Source organism: Drosophila rhopaloa, unplaced genomic scaffold, assembly GCF_018152115.1.
Source record: "Drosophila rhopaloa isolate 14029-0021.01 unplaced genomic scaffold, ASM1815211v1 contig_167, whole genome shotgun sequence".
Classification (NCBI taxonomy): Eukaryota; Metazoa; Arthropoda; class Insecta; order Diptera; family Drosophilidae; genus Drosophila; species Drosophila rhopaloa.
In genome coordinates, this window is record NW_025335047.1 from 7,993,899 (window position 1) to 8,012,320 (window position 18,422).

The window sequence follows — 18,422 nt, forward strand, 5'->3', positions numbered from 1 at the left end:
AAATTCATTTCTCTGTTTACTGAGTTCACAATTTTTTGCCACTCTGGGTGAGGAAGTCCAAAACATTGTATGGACAACTTGGGGAGTAGAAGCGTGCACAATCCTTGATATCCATGCGGTGCCTGTACTTGTCGTCGGCTATCTCCTCAGGAACCCTAAAATTTAGTCAATTTAATGGGTTTAATAATTAATAACTCTACGTTTCTACTTACGTCAGCACAATCCGCATTAGATCCTCCATTAAAAATCCCTGATCATGGCCTGCATTGAATTTGGCTCTAAGTTCGCACATGGCTCTCTTGATGCAAGACCTAAGATCCAACTTGAAACTGTGAAGTGGTTGACAGTTAACGTTTTTAAATCATATTACATAACTTACACTTTTCCCATTGCCTCGAATTGATCGAAAATTTCCCTACGCTCCCGATAGCCACGATTTAACTTCCAACTGGGAACATGATTCCAGGACTCGTAAACCTCTTCTTCGGGTTCATAGGAGTTCCTGCGATTGTTAGCCGATGACAAACTCAAGGGGGTTTGGTAGAAATAATCTTTATTTATTTGGGGACTGAAAAAATTTACTTTAAATAATTTTCACTACATATAATTTATTTGTTATTTACCTCGATTTATAGACCTCTTCCCTGTGTTGATCAAAATTGTTGCGATTAATGGGCGAGGATAAATGCCAAGGGGTTTGGTAGAACGAGTTTCTATTAAAAGCAGGACTGAAACAGTGAATGTGTAATTAAACACCATCTTAAAGAAATATTTATAGGTTATTTACCTGTTCTTTGTCTGGTAGAAAGATTCTCTATTGCTTGCAGGCCTAAAATATTGTATTTGAAATTGTATTTTTAATTCAAACGTGATATTTTTCAAATATTTACCTAGTGTAATAAGAATTTTCATAAGATTTTATGGGTCGTTTGTAATATGACCAATCAAATCGTCGTTTTGGTGTGGGTTTTGGCTTTAACCTCTTTAAAATCTTGGGCTGCCAACCCTCAACAGTATCGGGAAGTGGAACGTATATGTCAAACTCCAGACTATACTGAAGGCCACTGGGTCGTCCCCCCACAATGAGTTTGGTTAAGGCGGCGGTCAGTAGAACGGAGGCCTTGTCCGGAAACACCAATCCCCGAACTCGTCGTGATAGAATGCGATCCTCTAAGGAACCAGAAGTCTCCATCAGTTGGGTGCGATTTCCCAGACCCAAAGCAATGGCTCCGAGCCAAAGAATTACCAAAATCGCGGACCTCATGCCGTCACTTCAAGAACCCAACTGATCTATGTGCCAGGTACTAGCCATAGAAAATTAGCGCCAGGTGAGTAAAACACGCTAATTAAGAAAGGGGAGCTGTCTTACAGCATCAGGTGGGCCTTGATTCTTACGCACCTTACATGTCACGTTGTTTTGTTGAGAGCGGAATCATTTTATCAGACGCCGCCTCTTTAGAAGCAGGCTACGTTTTGGCTTTTAAATCGTGTTACTTATAATTCCATCTTTTTTTAATACAAACTTTAAACTGTAGAAAGATATAGATTTTTAAAAATGGTAAACTTCCACGGCTGCACCCGGATGATGGTGAACCGCTGCATCGAGCTTCTCCGTGCGCGAATAGAGTGCGCCTCGACGCGGCACATCGCCAGGCGGTACCAGCGGCCCCGTGGTCAAGGTCAGATGTACAGCCACTATCTGCCCGAGGAGCAGGTGGTCAGGGAGCGGGAGAAGGCGGACATCTACAAGAAGAACAAGCGCCGATCCATGTGGGAGCAGGACGAGGGCCACGGCGGTCGGATCTCCGGAAGGGACGACCAGGAGCGCTTCGACGACGAGCAGTACCGACCGCAGGAACTGGAGGAGCGCAACTACGACCGCACCTGGATCAATTACCCGGAAAGTGTGGCGGCCAAGCAACGCCGCAGACGAAGTGATTTGATGGAGTTGATGGACGACGAGGCTCCCCGACGTCGCAGAACTCAGGTATGAATTAATATTGTTGTAGCTATCTGAAAAGTATTCACAAATATTTTAAAATTGCAAGATCTAAGTTTACAATTTTTAAGAATAATAAACATTTTAAAATTCATTTTTAATAAAAGAAAATATTCAATAAATCCAATTCTTAGGAATTAGCCAACTTAATACACTTGTCTGATGATAACGCTGATGTGCAGATATATTTTACTATTTAACTCATTTTCATATTATTTCAAGATTACTATATTTTTATGTCTTAACCTTTAACCTTCTCCCAGGAAGACCGGCCGAATACCGCCAAACCCTGGGACGACGAAGCCCGCGCCTTCATCAGCGAGTGGGACAGTAATGCGGCGATGATCAATCGCAACCGATTTGCCCGGTCCTCCGACAGTTGTCCGCCCCCAACAGTATCTCCCCGAATGGCGAACGCCTACCGCACCCGGAATCGCCAGTTCTTTTACTAGACGCAGAACTACTCGACAATATCCGTATAGAAATTCAAACAATTGTACTTCTTTCGTAGCCTGATCAAATTGTTAGTGTGCAAGGCATGCGATTTTTAAGTGTCAAAATCCGAAACGTATTATAATATTGTATGTCCGTAGCCCAGATGTGACTTCAATATCGAAATAAAATATCCAAATTATTTCCTGTATTCATGGCTCTTAAAGGGCTTTCAAAATTCTTTCCAACTTACAGTTTTGTGAGCAGCATGTCAACCCGCCAAAAAGGACTCAGATATATACTCAATATCGCGAAAAGGGCACCTAGGGATTTTGATATCTTAAAAGCGCTTAAGCAGAGGACCACCAAAAAGGAACTGAAGTGTCCTTTTAATCCCAAGAAACTTCAGGATGAAAGACTGGCAATGAAAATCAGAAGAAAGATATGGGGACAAAGACGATTTTCCAGAAAGGAGGAGGAATCAAGGCAATAACGTCAAATCTGAAATTTACATAGAATTGTTCAAATCCAATTTAAAATAAACAGTTACAAATATCAATGCGTACTGGGGTTCAATATTACATTTTAATGAAAAAAAATATTAAAGTACATAAAAATATTAATTAAAAATTAATAACTTTCTCACAAGAAGTCACTGAGGATTTGGATTTTTTGGTAAATTCAATTTAAACTATTGATATTGTTTTTAAATTCATTTAAATCGGTTGAAACGGTTGATTTGGTCTTTGTCAACACTAGATGCCTATCCAAGTTCTCTACCGCCAGGTTTTTTACTTCTAAGATATATTTAATTCTGTTAGTATCTACATCAGAACCGAAAGATACATTTTAGTAACGGCCGTTCCACGGTCACACTGGTGCTCACGTTTAATTGTTCGGCGGTTGGATTTTAATTGTTTTTCGGACATGGCGCTCCTTAGAAACGCGTCCAACGGCTTTCTTGGCCACTTCCGTCGGTTTGCCAGCAGCGGATGCACCATCTACAGCCTCAGTTCCGGTCATGTCAAGTGCGGCGTTTCCGTAATTCGGGTCTCGGGACCTCAAACAAAGAAGGCACTCCGCGCCATTGTCGCCAATAAAGAATACGAGCCGAAGGCAAGTCAATTAATATATATTATCCAAGATATCGGGGTACATGACCTACGGTTTGAATTCGGTTTCCTAGCCCATTAATAATCAGAGAACGATATGTAGAGGCCGAGAAATGCCATGCCACTCTTTTATTCCAACGGAAATCAACCTTATGACCGAAAATATATAGTTTTATACATATATTTTCAAATACTTTATATATATATGTATAATTGAACCAATTGTTGCTCGTATATATTCAAGAAATAGTGCTAGTAGTAAATCATTTACTTTCTAGACTTGTTGGTTTTATATTTATTTTGGATGGAAAGTAATTAAAATTACATTAAGTCTTTTAAAAAATTGTTGTTTTAGTTTTTCTTAAATCAATAAAATGATCATTTACAACGATGTTTAATTTTAAATTATCGAGTATAAAAATTATGTTCTAAATATTTAAACTGGAGTTATGGTAGTAGTCGCTCTGTAAGTGTATATAAATCTATACCTGAAACCTGCGAAGCAAAATTATAATCGGTTGCTAATTGATGCTAAAATTGATTCTGTCCTCGTGCCATAAAATAAGACTATGACATAAATTATATTACCCTTTTAATATATAATTTTTCTAAAAAATGTCGTCAAACAGGCCCGCCAGGCGTATTTGAAATCCTTCTACCACCCTGCCAGCAATGACATGATTGACCGAGGCCTCTTACTTTGGTTTCCGGGTCCGGCCTCGTTTACTGGGGAGGATTCCTGCGAGTTCCAAGTCCACGGATCCCTGGCCGTCATTGCGGCTATGCTGGATGCCCTGGGAAAAGTGGATGGTTTGAGGCCAGCGGAGCCAGGAGAGTTCACCAAGAGAGCATTTTTCGGAGGCAAACTGGATTTGACAGAGGTGGAGGGACTGGCGGATCTCATCCATGCCGAAACAGAGGCACAAAGAAAGCAGGTTAGTAATACCATAATTTGCATTAATTTGTTCCCAACCTACAATACTTTCCCTTGCAGGCCTTGCTTCAGAGCACCGGAGCACTGGCCCGCCTCTACGATACCTGGCGCCGGCGACTGATCCGCTGTGCCGCCCATCTGGAGGCCTATATAGACTTCGCCGAGGAGGAGCAGATCGAGGGCGGCATCATCCTGCAACTCACCAAAGAACTGAAAGCGGTGAAGCGTGAGATTCGCGAGCACTTGAGTGACCAGCGGCAGGGCGAGCTCCTCCGCGATGGAGTCCGTACGGTGATCATCGGAGCACCCAATGTGGGCAAGAGCAGTCTGCTCAATCTACTGTGCCAGCGATCCGTGTCCATAGTGACGGATCAGGCAGGCACAACAAGGGATATCATCGAAACCATGCATAATTTCGGAGGATATCCCGTGGTATTTGCGGATACAGCCGGACTACGCAGATCTACTACGGATAGTATAGAACAGGAGGGAATGCAGAGAGCCAAGGACTGTCTTGCCCAATCTGATTTAATTTTGCTCCTAGCGGATGCCAAGAATATCAAACATCTAACTCACGACGACGCTGTAGCCCCATTTGTGGATAGTTATCTGGGAGAATTGGATATTCCCCGGGAATTGTGCGCGGGAAAACGCCTGCAGTTGGTGGCCAATAAAACGGACATCCTGTCGGATGAGGAGAACCAACAGTTGGGCCAGCTATCCAATGTTTTGACCATATCGTGCCATAAACCAGATAAGATGCCCGTTTTTTTGGGATCTCTGGAGAAGCAGCTGAAGGAATTGTGCGGCGAACCCCGTGCGGAGAATCCACGGATTACAAACACACGCTACCGGCAACAACTGGAGCGTTGCATAGAGAACATCGACATATTTCTAAGAGATTACAGACCCGATGTTTACCCGGACATGGCCATTGCCGCCTCCAAGCTGCGCAACTCCGTGCGCTGCATCGAACGCATCACCGGACACATCAGCTGCGAAGATATACTCGACGTCGTGTTCAAAGACTTTTGTATTGGAAAGTAATTGATAATTATAGTTTGTAGTAGTTAGGCTCAAAGATTGTTAAGTACTGCCACTGTTGAGTATTTAATCAGATTTAACTTTAAAAACTTTGGAGTTTTATTGCGGGCTTAAAGGGTAGGCTTTACAGCAGAATAGTTTATCATTGGTTATTTAAGTTAATACAATTTGTAATATCCTATCTTGGGCAAGATTTTATAAAAGGGACAACCAAATCGTTAAGTTGTCATTATATGTTTTATAAATTTATATCAATAATTAATTAAAAAGTATACAATTCAGTTTTTTTCCCTATAGTTTTATAAATTTATAAATTTTAATTTATAATTGATTCAATATTTTTTTAAAAATACGTTATTCTTAGTGTGACCTTGCGTTAGGTGGCGACCATTTGGTAGTCAATGGTGAACTGGTCACACAGTCAGACATTGTTTACGTGTTGTGCTCGCAGAGATTTGTAATATTAGGAAAACATGTCATCCTGGATCACAGGACTGGCGGACAAGGCCGAAAACATTCTGAACAAGCTCGACCAGAATGCGGCGACGGCCCTGCAGACGGACAATCCCACCGGATCGGCGGATCCCATGCGCAGGAGCATGACCAGCAGCACCCAATCCCTGTCCCTGAAGTCCACTCTGTCGCCAGCGAGGCGTTCGGGCGCCACTAGCTCATCCAGTGTGAAGGAGCGAGGGAGGGGGCTCCGTGGTGAACAAGGAGATGCGCCAGAAGATGACCAGTTTCTCCCACAATCCGGAGATCTCAGGCAGCTCCCTGGACACCACAGAACTGGCGGCCTTCAAGATCGCCCTAAATGAGATCACAGCCGAAAGGGATGAGCTGCGTCTCCGTCTGGATGAAGTAAACAACGAAACTGAGAAGTTCAATTTGCATCAGCACAGCCAGATGCTGGAAGTTCTGGTCAAAACTCTGTCCGAGGAGCGGGACAAGGCGGTTCACGACCACAACGAGGCCCAAAGTGCCAACATGGCGTACGTGCACTCCATCTCCGAGCTGGAAACCAATCTGGCCAAGCTGCAGCAGGAGTACATGAGTGCCGCCCACAAACTGCAGATGCAAACCAAAGAAACCGATCAGCAGCGCCAGGAACTGCAGGAGTATCGCATCAAGGCTCAGAGAGCTCTGCAGGCCAAAGATGCCCTCATCGCAGAGCTAAAGGCGAAGCCCACGGAGGAGGGCTCGGATGCCAACCTAGTGGCCAAGGACAGCGAGACGCGATTCCTGCAGATCGAACATGAATCACTGAAACAAGAACTAGAGCACATCAACGAGGAATTGCAGAAGGCTCGCCTGCAGCTAGAGGATAACCTTTCCCAGGAGAGACAACCCCAGGTGGAGCTGAGCTCCGCCCGCCAACGGGAGGAATCGCTGGCCAAGGAGTTGCGACAGGCACGAGAACACACTGTGGCCTCCGAGTCCGATCAAAGAATGCTCACCCAGGAACTGGCCTCCCTCCGGCAGCAACTCAGCAACCAGATGGCCGCTTCCGCCACTCGACTCCAAGAGCGAGAACAGCAGCTCCAGCAGATGCGTCAGCGACTCAGCGAGGAGGCCAATACGGGAGCCAAAAACGATTACGAGACTCGTCTAAAGGCTCTAACCCAGTCCCTTGTGGAACGGCAGGGTCTCCTGGAGCGAGTGACGAGTGAGAGGAATGCGCTGAGATTGCAGCACGAGAAGGCGCAGTCGCAGCTGCAGCAGAACATGCACTTGGTGGAGATGGAAAGTCAGAGGGGCAGTTCTCGCACTTCCTTGCTTAACAGCACAGATGATGGTGAGCTTATATTAGTTTAGCAATTATACAACTTATTTAAATAATTTATATTTACTAGTTAAAGCCCAGTTTCCGCGGCTCATGCACCCAAGTCCTTTCGACAATCGTGTGGCCCGTCGTTTCAAGCGAGCCCTTCGCCAGGCGGACACCATGGGCATCCGAGTGGGAACCTTCCTGCGCCGCTATCCCATGATGCGGGTTTCTGTGATCGTCTACGTGGCCCTACTCCATCTCTGGGTCATGTTCGTGCTGCTCTCTACCACGCCAAACTAATCAAATCGAATCCATTTAGTTGAGCAATTGTTTTATTTTTAAATATTGTATGTATTATATTTTACACGCCAAAATTGGATATCTAGGAGTACGAGTATATATGTGTGTCATGTTTGTGGTGGCAACATTTTTATATATCGTTAGTATACTTATGTCTCGCACTCGTTCTAAATTCAATATTCAATAAACATCAACTATGTACAGAAATTGCAATTGGTTTAACGCTAAAAACATCAAGCAAACAAGTAACAAGACCGAAAAAATTCGCACTACTACGTTAGGCTAAGGATACTAACGATTCCTCACAGTTAAAATATTGCATAAAGAATCCAACTACAGAGACTGTAAAGTTGTTAAGTAAACTTGTGTTAGATTAACTTCAGTTGCTGGGCAGAGCTGACAGTTCTAGCTAAGCGGAAGAAAATAGAGAGTAGAGGCTTTTGGGACGATTCGCATAAAATAGGCGCTATATGCCCCGCAAGTTTTTATATCAGTCATCGGCATGGTAGCTCACATAGACGGCATCGCCACCAATGCTAATCAGACACTGACCCTAAAAACAAAATATTATAGTAAGTTAAAAGACTTTGAGATAGTTAAATAATTATTTGGCTCACCTGATTCTTGTGCTGATTATCGAACAACATTAGTTCAGTGATGTAAAATGAGACCATGGCATTCCCACCCAGCGAAGCTATGTGGGCCCTCACCACAGCCAGCAGTTCAGTGATGAATCCATGGACAAATCCGCTGATGCCGCCATTCTCCCGGATCGAGGTGCTCTCTCGGATGAAGAAGAAGTTCAGGTTGCCCAAATATTTATCTATACGACCGCCAGGTATAAAGCTTAGAGGCGTTAAATCCACTCCGTAACGATCCCGCAGAGGAAACTGTCAATTGTATATTAGCAAAATAATAAATTAAATAAATAAATATTGATTTAAAAAAATAAAGTATATAATAACATTTATACCTTTTATATTTATATACTACCTGCAAGGGATGAAAGACATTTTTGCTAAATTTCATCCAAATAGATTTAAACTGAGAGACTTGCGTAGAAGCGGACAGTTTTGATTTTGTTTGCAACGCAGTGAAGGGCACGTAGAATTTAAGAGAATTTGGAAACAATTATAATAGTTATATAAGTAACTGGGTATATATGTGGGCCTAGAAGTCCCATTTTTGGACACGTTTCTGCACAGCAATTTTTCGGAAATTGGGATTCGCGTGCATCAGAAAGCAGACTGTTTTTCTATAAACGGATAGACGTACATGACTGTTTAATGGGGTCAAATGTTTGCCTTTCAATGTGTGGAAAACTTTTGATTGTAATTTTAATCCTCTTTGCAAAGGTATACAAAACAAGAATGGGAATTAAGGTTACTTACATATCGATTACGGGGGACAATCCCAACATTCAACGACTTAACACCGGTGGATGGTATTCCGGAAACCAGGTTATTCAAACGTGATGGCGAGGTCTTGCGCATTTTAAAAGAGCTCATTCCAAATGTTGGTATAGCGTTACTGGTGGGCGTCGGTGTGTCCACCATTTGATCCTCGTCCAGCGGAAAAATGTAATCCTCCTCCTGCAGCTGTCGTTTGCCATTTAATTCTGGCTGCGATTGGGTGGCGTGCATCGTGGCATCATGAAATCCGTTCTGCTGTTGTGGTTGCTGTTGCTGCAGTTGAGCCGGCCGGCCACGACCTCGGTACTTCATTTTATTGGCATCGCTGAGACCCATGGCCATGCCAGTGACTAGCAGTTGAATTTGATCCTGCAAAGTAAAATGTGAACTAAGTTAGCTTCAATAAAAGCCGGAATGTAACCATTTTACTTACCGACTCAGGCAGATCCAGTCGAAAGCGAAGATCGCATATGGCACAGGGTATCATGGTGCGCAGCTTAAAGTAAATGGTCTGCAGCAGTCTGAAAAAAAAGTTGTTTTCAACTGATAATTAAACCAAGAAATTCGAAACCCACCTCTGAAAGTGTTTTGGGAACCCGTTAACACTTTGTCCCACCTCGAGACGAGCGCGCCACACTTGGGTGAACATTTGCAGATTCTTGACTGTGTCCATTTCCAGCATGCCCGGCACCTGCTGTGTATTGACCACATGGAAACCTTCCGGCGGATATGGTTCCATTAACAGCGATATGATTTCCAAGTCCTCGATATCATCCACCTCCAGGACACACAGCTCTTTGTTGCCGCAGTTCAGATCGATCTCGTTCATCTCTTCCTCATCTGAGTCGTCTGTATCCGATTGTTTATCGGCAGAGGCGCCGGAGGCGGCTGTCCCTCCCGCATTGGCTGTCAAGTCAGGATCCAAGCTTTTCAGCTGATAGATCTCCTGGTTGCGTTCAAACGTCTCTTGCAACTTCTTCTGCAGTTCATTCAGCTTTTGCTTATCGGTCCACGAATTACCGGCCACGATCTTCGGCACCTGCGGCACCGGCAGAGCAGTTAGAAATAGAGCCGTTCCCGTGGCTATCAACGCTATCATGCGCTCTCCAATTGCCACCTGGGTGCGTAGCCCAAAAATAGCATTCATGCCCTTCGCCTTCAGTTTGTTGATCAGCACACGATGCAGTTCGTACTCCAGGAAGGGCAGCCCATCGGAAATCTCCTTGGCATTTAGCTCCGCACGCAGATCTCTTTTGGCGCGCACCACTTGGGCCTGCATGAAGCAACCACGCCCGGTGACCTGCATAAACTCAGGCACTTCAAGCGTGGCCAGGAGAACGTCCGGTACTCGTCCCTTGCGGCACACGGCGCACTTCTTCATCTTCACGTTGAAGGGAACGGAGCTTAGGTTGTAGGGTATGTGGCAGATGGCACAGGCGTTCCGCGGTCCATTAAGTGGGGGAAGTCCATAACGTTTTCCCCCAGAACTATTCCCGGTGCCCAGAGAACCGCTGTCCTTGCCAATGCTCGTATCTCCGGCGCTGCTTCCATTGCCTTCCTCCACGGAATTCGTCATGCCCGCCACACTGGCGGCTGCCTTGGACATGGTGAAGATATCGGTTTGAGATACAGATCGATTGAACACCATGTTGATCACTGCCGCCGTTCCAGTTGCAGATAATACGCAGACATCGTCACTGCAAACAGAGATACGGTATTAATTATGCTTATCTCAACAGGTGAGCTCAGAAAATTCTGAATATTAATTTCTGCTTTATCTAGACTGTTTTAGTCACATGCTTTTTACACTTACGAAATGGTTGTGGTCTCCGCATAGCCGAGCACTACATTGCAGCCCAGGGAACGGGCATGCGATCGGATCTCCATGCGCAGCTCTGTCCACCAGCTGTCGCGTACCTCCGGCTCATCCGGATTGGGCACTCGCTCCAGCAGCTTTACAGAACGTGCTGCAACAGTGGCACCCAAATGAAGTATAAAACCAGTTGGGTACTTTGTCATGGTCAGGAAGGGATACTCCAACATATCCAGGCTGTCGGCCGCTGTTCCAGGTTTGGCTCCCACCGCCGGTTGCGTTAGACGCATCATAGCTGTGGCTGCCACCAAGCGCTCACTGGCCACACAAATAGAGTTTCCTGTTAATGAAGACGATTGGAAAAATTAAATTCCCTTTATATGCATGAATCCTTGCTCACGAGGGTCTTACACATAGTGAATACATTTATATTTACAGCAGAATGTCTTGAGACCGTGTGAAGTGTTTGAGATATGAGCTAGTTTCCACAGACTTAAAAAAAAAAAATAAATTCGTCATTAAAGCCCTATTTTTAGCTTACCAATAATAATTTGAACACTCAAATATAAACCACAATTTGTTTTGATATCTTTTACATTAATAATTTTGATGTTGTCAATTAATGAAGAAGAGTTTTTCATCCAATATCCTGATACACACACATTGCAGAGAAATTGTATTACAGGATAGAGTTATTGTTTATGAATTACAATCACTTTTCAAAATTATCAAACATAAACCAAAAAAAAAACCTACAATTTGAGATCCTCAGAGCAGAAATTGTCCCGCAAGTGATGACACACGTGATGATAGTGTAGTATAACATTTAAGGATAGATCAGATCGGATGAGACATTCGCAAGATAGAGAACGGAAAGAAAAGCGAATATCCGCAAAAAAAAGGCGGGCTAGATGAAGAGAAATAGAGGAGCACGCACAGACACACAGAGGTACATCGAGAAGGACACCGAGATTATGCGGAGCATCTACTTACGCTTCCGGTGGAATGTAAAGGCTATGCCTGTTGGTGAGATTCGAGATGCGAGATGCAGCAGCGGACGTAAAAATAGAACGTTGGAAGAGACGTTTACGGTTACTTAAAGACGAGACGGTGGGAAATAGACACACGGCGACAACAAACACACAAGTATTGATTAGCAGCTGGGTGCTTGGATGCATAGAGCCTACAACCTTACAACCTAATTCTTAACTAATAATCGAGACCTTTCAGCCCTCCTCCCGTTTTCAATCGAAAACTAAGTGAACCTTCTCTGAACTTTAATCAAGATATTCTTTTTCTTAGTTTGTATGAAATATAGTTTAGTTCTTATTAACAAAAATATATGTAATATTAAAAACAAAACTCCAGTTAATTTAAAGCAACATTTTAGATAGAACGGATAGAATTCTAGGCAAAGCTTTAAACTACGTTTGGAATTATTCATCATTACTATTATATATTAAAAATTTCTTTCAAATGCTTATAACTTCTAAACTAATTTAGTTTTTCACTCAATTACAGTGATATGAATTCGGGAAGAGGGCTGTCATTCTTGGGCTGTCCCCTTACATACCTTTGGGCGTGACACTCAAGTCGGAGTCGGAGGATCTTCGGCAGATCTCGCCGACGGTGACCGGCACCATGGTCGTGGCCGTCGAGGCGGTGGACGTGGAGGCACTATCCGCATTTGTGGTCGCCGAGATGCCGCTCTTCGAGGGGCTGGGCGTCAGTTTCATCCGGTTGCTGCTCACCGGCGAAGCAAATCGCTTCAGATTGGGACTGCTGCCCTCCACAGTTGTGGGTATATTGGATGGTCCAGTGCTTCCGGCTACCCCTGCTGAACCTGGCTGCTGTTGGAGCTCAGTGCTGGGTCTAAGTTCGCGTGGTTGGTTTTGTTGTCGAATGGCGAATGGAGCAAGCAATGATGACTCATTATTGTGGTTACTATGGTTAGTACTATTAGCAATATTTACAGATTGATCTAATTGGGCAAGGTAAGAGGGGTTATTATAATCGAAGGCAACTAGATCGGACTGGGTGGGAGTGGGTGTCGAGGGGCAGACGCGAAGCTCGGGCGCCTTCAGCAGCAACGTGTTGGGAGGTACAGGAGTTTCGGGCGCCACCAAATGATTCAGGGAGGCACTGCGCTGCATGGTCTTCTCGTAACTGGGAAGGAAGTTCAACTGCAGCATGGACGTGGATCCACTGAGACTGGATCCCAGCCAATCATCGGAGCAGGTGGGCAACTCCGGTTGTGAGCTGTAGTACGGTTTGCGTTCCAGCGAGGGCACAAACGGAAGCTTCGGCGTCTTCTCTAACTCGCTATCCTTGGGCTTCAGATGCATCATCTTTTGCAGGCGACGCGAGAAACCCTTCAGGTCCTCGAGCAGATTGTGGTGTCTGGGTCCCAAATCCTGCTGGCTATTCTCGCAGCTGCGAGTCTCCCCCGGCTTAATCCAATTATCCTGCAGATTCTCCTCTTCCGGGGAGTCCTCACCATTGCTATCGGGCGCAGCTATTTCCAGATCCATTTGCAAAGACTCCTCTGAGTCAGTGGAGTAATTAGATGACGGACGGGTCTTCGCCTTAAACTCATCCCCTGGCAAGTCAGGTGCCGAACGCGTATTCTCCTGATACTCCGTCAAACCGGGCACCGTGAGGAAACTCTTGACGGGCGCATGGCCAGGACGAACGCCTGCATCGCTGCTGATGGAGCGCACTATAAACGGGGGAATGGACGACTTTGAAGTCGATGCGGCGAAGCGCGATTTGCGTCGGCGCCTAAAACTCGAGCTAGCTGCTGATGCTCCTCCAAAGATGCTGCTCAACGATTGCGTAGCATTCTCGGGGATCTTCGGTTCAATCCGACGAATAAGCGTGGCATATTTCTGGCTGAACACCTTACTCGAGGAGAGCGTCAGGCGGCGCATACGGTGTCGCAGCTTCTTTTCGCGACTCTTATCGCCACGCTCGTCTTCCTGCCGAATGAGATCCTGCATTAATTCCGCATCCTCCGTATCGCTGCTGGCACTCTCCAGGTAAAACATCGTTGCTGCTGCCGCCGCTGCCGCTGATGAAGGCGCCGACGAGCTAGGTTCCCTATATATATTGAGTCGATATTGGGGCGTGCGGCCGGAAAGCGGCAGACTCGAGCTGCTCGCCCCCGCACAGTTGAGGAAGTCTAGATACTTTTGTGTAAGTCTAGCCGTTTTAGGGGGTAGGTGGTACGTAAATGTTTTATAAACACAAACACGACACAACAACGAAACAACAACGACAACGATTGGAACGTGCAATACGATACGACAAGGAAAGAAGAGATTTCGAGGGATGAACATCGTCGGAGAGATTTCGGTGTGGGGTGGAGAACGTTCAAGAGAAGAAAGAAATTGCTTTAGAACATGTTTAAATAAGCTTTCTACTAGCACCTACAGTTGGCTACGGTTGGAGTTCCAAGGCTTTGTACAAAAAAGGACAGGTTGGCTTCGGAGACCGAAGTATTAAATACTCTTGCAGCCTAGTCATGTAATAAAAAATTTTAAAACGAACATTGTTTAACTGCATTAAACGAAGTAAACAATGCGCCAAATAGTTTAATGAACAATGTTTGCAGACCTTTAAGTACAATAACTATGATCGACTTTGATAGACTTATGTAATACTTGTAATACAGACAGACAGAACATGACAAACTCTCTGCAAGACTATGGTCAATCGATAAATAATTCACAACTTATGAGTCATTAGACCAATATGAAATTTTCGACCTTTCTCCAAAATAAATACTCACTCTTCAATGAGGGCAACATCCGCGCTATTTGGCTGAGTGGTGCTGGTGTCCTTGATCAGCGTGACGGCTGTTCCTATGCCTCGTGCGACCACGCCCACATCTCCCTCCAGATCGAAGCACTGGGTATAGCCGATGACGGCATTAGCGCCCATATTAATGGCCTTCAGGCCCATTCTCCGCTGCACCTGGCCCGACAACTTCAGGAATACCACCTGTCGGGCCTCGTTGGAAGCACGGGGCGTGCGAATTTTGTCTATCCACTGGTACTCCGGATCATCGTTGATCACCAGCTCCTCGACAAAGCCGTGAATCACTTGCGCACGGTAGCCAAATGGCACACACTGGGCTGTGGGAAGAAGAAAGATGGTTAGTCTTTTTTTTTGTTAAGATTTAGTGACATGCTACGGGTTTCAATTTGAAAACCGTATCAAGTCTGATTGAGAATTCTACAAACAGTGGAAGAAGGGGATGCCGCAGGAGCTCTGCCGGAACTTGTTCACGTCCGAGAAGAGATCCACTTTGACGATCACATTGATCTCGCCGCGAATGCCGTGCATCGTGTCGAAGACCGGAATCCAGCCGGAGAGCACGGTGCCCTTGCCGTGCACCGCCTGACTAGAACTCTCCAGGCACAAAGGATTCAGGCTGATGTTCACCTTGCCGATGGCATCGTTGGCGGAGTAAGTGTCGTAGTCCATCAGTCGGATTTGTAGTGGCTCGTCCTGGAGCTCAGCATCGTCCACCTCGAAGCGGAACCTGTCCGGAAGTAGGGCTTACTATACAAAGTACATAGGGAGTCACAGGGAGACCCTACCAGTCCGTGTTCCAGGTGGGATTCAAACTCTTGCGGAACACATCTGTTTTATGGGTCACCGAGGCCAATTTGATCTCCACGAATGCGTCCGTCGTCTCACTCGACTTGTCCATCACCGGCAGGTTGCGCGCCGCCTTGATCTTGACACCCACCTTGCCCGGCATCCTGTCACTCTCGCCTGACGTCCCTTTTCACCAGATACCAGATTGCTTCCACGGAATTTCGACCAGAGGACTTCACGTTTTTATCTTGTGTTTTCCATTTTCCCAGTTCTCAGTGTGACCGTAGTCGAGAAGCAGTAAAATCCCTGCAATCGATGGAAGAACGATAGCCCCTGTTTCTTATCGATATATTTGACTTTTGGCGCCCTTTTTCAAAATAATATAGATCAATTTTGTATTTAGTTTTAAAATATTTACTTTTGTACAAATGTTCATTTATATGATTATATATTAGCAAGTATTTGTTCGTTCTCGAAAGTATTTGTTCGTTTTGACTCAAACGCCGGACCAATTTGATACAAAGTTTTTTTAAAGCAAAATCCATGACAATACGTCGGTTTATTATGTATGTGCATTTGGTGTGGGAGCACACACATTAAAAGTGTGAAAATATATTGAAATGGAATCAGGTTATTCATTTAACATTTCATTATGGAATTGAAACTCTTATCATTTTAAAAGAAACACCGGCTCAAATTGTGGAAATGTGTTTCAAACTTTATTAAAGAGTTATCTAAAAATGTTACCGAATTAAGTTTTGTATAACAATTTGTTTTATTGGCACCAAACCTTAACTGATATTTGGGCCAAAAAGACCTGTTTCATGCCCTCAGGCTGTCGTGAATCCAATCGATGTAGGATGCCACCCGTGTGTAGACATCCGGCCAGTCGGGATTGGGGCAGGGTACGGGTCCGAAGGACACCAGTCCGCCCAATAGATAGGCATCGTTTTTGAAGAGCATCAGTGGTCCGCCGGCGTTGCCGTGGCACTCCTTGGAGTTGGTCAGCCCGCAGAGCTGGGAGGCCTGGATGCTCAGCTGCTGGCCGGCGTACTTCCGCTGGCACTCCTCGATGGAGCTGATGGTCACAGAGCTTTTGCGCATGCGCGGCGAGGATTGGGCCTGCCATCCTGCCACCTCGGTGATCAGACCCTCCAGTTCATCCGCTCGCAGCTGTTTGTTGGGCAGGCAAATGGGCACCACGAAGTCGTTCAGTTTCGCAGGACTGGCCAACCGGACGAGGGCAATGTCGTTGATCTGGCTCCGATCGGTTCGGCTGTACTGCGGATGTGGCAGCAACTCCTCCACGGCAATGTCCTGATACGGTGGGGCACAATCCGCCTTCTGGGTGTCCTGGTGGAACTGGCAATCCGGATTCGAGCTGGTGTCCCATTCTCCCAGGCGAACCGCTGTAATCCGCAGATTGCTGGTCGCCGCCTGAGCCACACAGTGGGCAGCAGTCAGCACATAGCGATCGCTGATAAGCACGCCCCCACAGGCGTGGATCTTCTCCTGATTGCCTGGTGGCGGAATGGAAGGAAGTGATGTACTTGGCCCATCTCCGAAAGACTCCAACTCACCCTTGGTGTACTCGATAAGGGCCAGCCAGGGAAACTCCCTGATCCGCGTTTCCGAGTCATTCGAACGCTGCCATCGCACCGATCCGCAATCCGTGGGCAGCAGTGGGTGGCGGAAGGCCCCCAAACCAGCGGTGCTGGGGCAGCAAACCTGGTGAATTAGATTGGGTTTATTAGGGCTTAGCACACTCTAATCTATGAGGAAAGCAAATAATGCCGGGGTGGATCGTGGATATCAGGAACTTTAAAACATAAAAAAAAAAATTATATAAATAACTCCAACTATCGATCCCCAAGATTCGAGAATTATTTGAAATATAATCTTTTTATTTGCTTGAAGATTTTAGATTTTGATAACAAAGTCAACAAATAAATAATTTTACGCAAATACCAGATTTATGTTATTATCTTTAACTGTTTGAAATTTAAAAATAATCCTAAAAATGTAAATCAATCTAAATTGAAAACTAGAATAGCACAGTACAATGTATCCTTAACAATTTATATGTATACACCTTTTTAATACAACCAAACCAACTTTTATAATTAAATTTTTGATGCGCTTAATAGCATCACGTCTGGGAAATTCTTATTCTCAAAGTCAAAACTAGAAAAGGCCTTTACAATAAAGTTTTTGTTGCGCTTAGTAGACTGGATTGGAAAGATCGCAACTCGACTGCCGAAATTTTCTATAGGCGATCTTCCTAATCTGACGGATTTAGGATTTTTTTAAAGCTCTGAATATAAAAAAATCTGAAAATCGCGCACTATCAGTGAAAGTAAAAACCAGAAACTGGGCTGCGCCATCGAGCTTTTGTTTTCGCTGCGCTTAATGGATCGAGTTGTGGAAGTTCGAGTTTATTTCGGTATATGTATGTATGTTTTTGCTGAATCACCCACCTGGACGTCGGTGCCCCGGACCCCGCACTGATTCTCGCGAAGCAGATTGCGATCACTCTGGGTCAGATTGCTGGAGACCAGGATCCGCATGAAGAAGTCACAGTCGCGGATCGAAATGCAGTGACCGGTGATCCGGCCAGTCGGAAATTTCGACACGCAATTGAGGGGGAGTTGAGCTGGGAGATCGGAGATCAGACTTGTTTACGATTCCGTATTCCGTACACTCACCATTCGCGCCCAATGCCAGCGAGCCGACAACAACAAGTAGAGCTGGAAAACTTCCCATGCCGGACCGGATCGATCAGATACGATACAGCCTAAAGCCGCTGCGATTTCAGGCGACAGCGGAACGAGTGAGACTGCGATTGCGACTGAGACTGAGACTAACACTAAGTTCGGCCTGTGAATTACCAGAGACTCGCTTTCGGAACCCCCTGATAACATAATCGTAGTTGGGCAACCGGGTGCTTTCTTGAGCTTTTTAACCCCCTGCATGCAAATCCAGCAAATACAAATGAAATACATT

At 45.3% G+C, this 18,422-nt stretch overlaps 6 protein-coding genes across 8 annotated transcripts; 3 read left to right on the top strand and 3 right to left on the bottom strand.

The window, feature by feature from the left end:
• Positions 1-3: 3 nt before the first annotated feature.
• LOC108050707 lies at positions 4-1,272 on the bottom strand. Its single transcript, XM_017132503.2, has 6 exons — positions 891-1,272; positions 788-829; positions 624-728; positions 380-568; positions 213-329; positions 4-155 (listed from the first exon to the last, which is right to left on the bottom strand). Exons 1-6 carry the CDS (start codon positions 1,262-1,264, stop codon positions 26-28), a joined length of 957 nt encoding a protein of 318 aa, XP_016987992.2. The 5' UTR covers positions 1,265-1,272; the 3' UTR covers positions 4-25.
• A 168-nt stretch (positions 1,273-1,440) lies between these two features.
• Positions 1,441-2,642, top strand: LOC108050714. 2 transcript variants are annotated; one of them, XM_017132513.2, is made up of 2 exons: positions 1,441-1,987; positions 2,263-2,642. In XM_017132513.2, the coding sequence occupies exons 1-2, from the start codon at positions 1,556-1,558 to the stop codon at positions 2,449-2,451; spliced, it is 621 nt and encodes a 206-aa protein (XP_016988002.2). In that variant the 5' UTR covers positions 1,441-1,555; the 3' UTR covers positions 2,452-2,642. The 2 variants fall into 2 exon arrangements, with proteins under 2 accessions (XP_016988002.2, XP_016988003.2); XM_017132514.2 differs by having other exon boundaries at positions 2,267-2,642.
• A 682-nt stretch (positions 2,643-3,324) lies between these two features.
• On the top strand, positions 3,325-5,702 carry LOC108050712 (tRNA modification GTPase GTPBP3, mitochondrial). The gene is made up of 3 exons (XM_017132508.2): positions 3,325-3,547; positions 4,173-4,478; positions 4,538-5,702. Exons 1-3 carry the CDS (start codon positions 3,359-3,361, stop codon positions 5,522-5,524), a joined length of 1,482 nt encoding a protein of 493 aa, XP_016987997.2. The 5' UTR covers positions 3,325-3,358; the 3' UTR covers positions 5,525-5,702.
• A 212-nt stretch (positions 5,703-5,914) lies between these two features.
• LOC108050728 (golgin-84) lies at positions 5,915-7,686 on the top strand. Its single transcript, XM_017132528.2, is given in 3 exon segments — positions 5,915-6,207; positions 6,209-7,316; positions 7,375-7,686. Coding segments are annotated over 3 exon segments (1,536 nt in total). The 5' UTR covers positions 5,915-5,994; the 3' UTR covers positions 7,590-7,686.
• Positions 7,604-15,693, bottom strand: LOC108050726 (C2 domain-containing protein 5). Of its 2 annotated transcripts, none has more exons than XM_017132527.2 (10): positions 15,419-15,693; positions 15,059-15,360; positions 14,605-14,950; positions 12,388-12,686; positions 10,815-11,154; positions 9,577-10,698; positions 9,435-9,522; positions 8,981-9,370; positions 8,207-8,479; positions 7,604-8,142 (listed from the first exon to the last, which is right to left on the bottom strand). In XM_017132527.2, the coding sequence occupies exons 1-10, from the start codon at positions 15,580-15,582 to the stop codon at positions 8,080-8,082; spliced, it is 3,387 nt and encodes a 1,128-aa protein (XP_016988016.1). In that variant the 5' UTR covers positions 15,583-15,693; the 3' UTR covers positions 7,604-8,079. The 2 variants fall into 2 exon arrangements, with proteins under 2 accessions (XP_016988016.1, XP_016988015.1); XM_017132526.2 differs by having other exon boundaries at positions 12,388-14,015.
• Positions 15,694-16,116: 423 nt separating this feature from the next.
• Positions 16,117-18,287, bottom strand: LOC108050730 (serine protease easter). The gene is made up of 4 exons (XM_017132536.2): positions 18,125-18,287; positions 17,897-18,072; positions 17,000-17,147; positions 16,117-16,939 (listed from the first exon to the last, which is right to left on the bottom strand). The coding sequence occupies exons 1-4, from the start codon at positions 18,180-18,182 to the stop codon at positions 16,242-16,244; spliced, it is 1,080 nt and encodes a 359-aa protein (XP_016988025.1). The 5' UTR covers positions 18,183-18,287; the 3' UTR covers positions 16,117-16,241.
• Between the last annotated feature and the right edge of the window lie 135 nt (positions 18,288-18,422).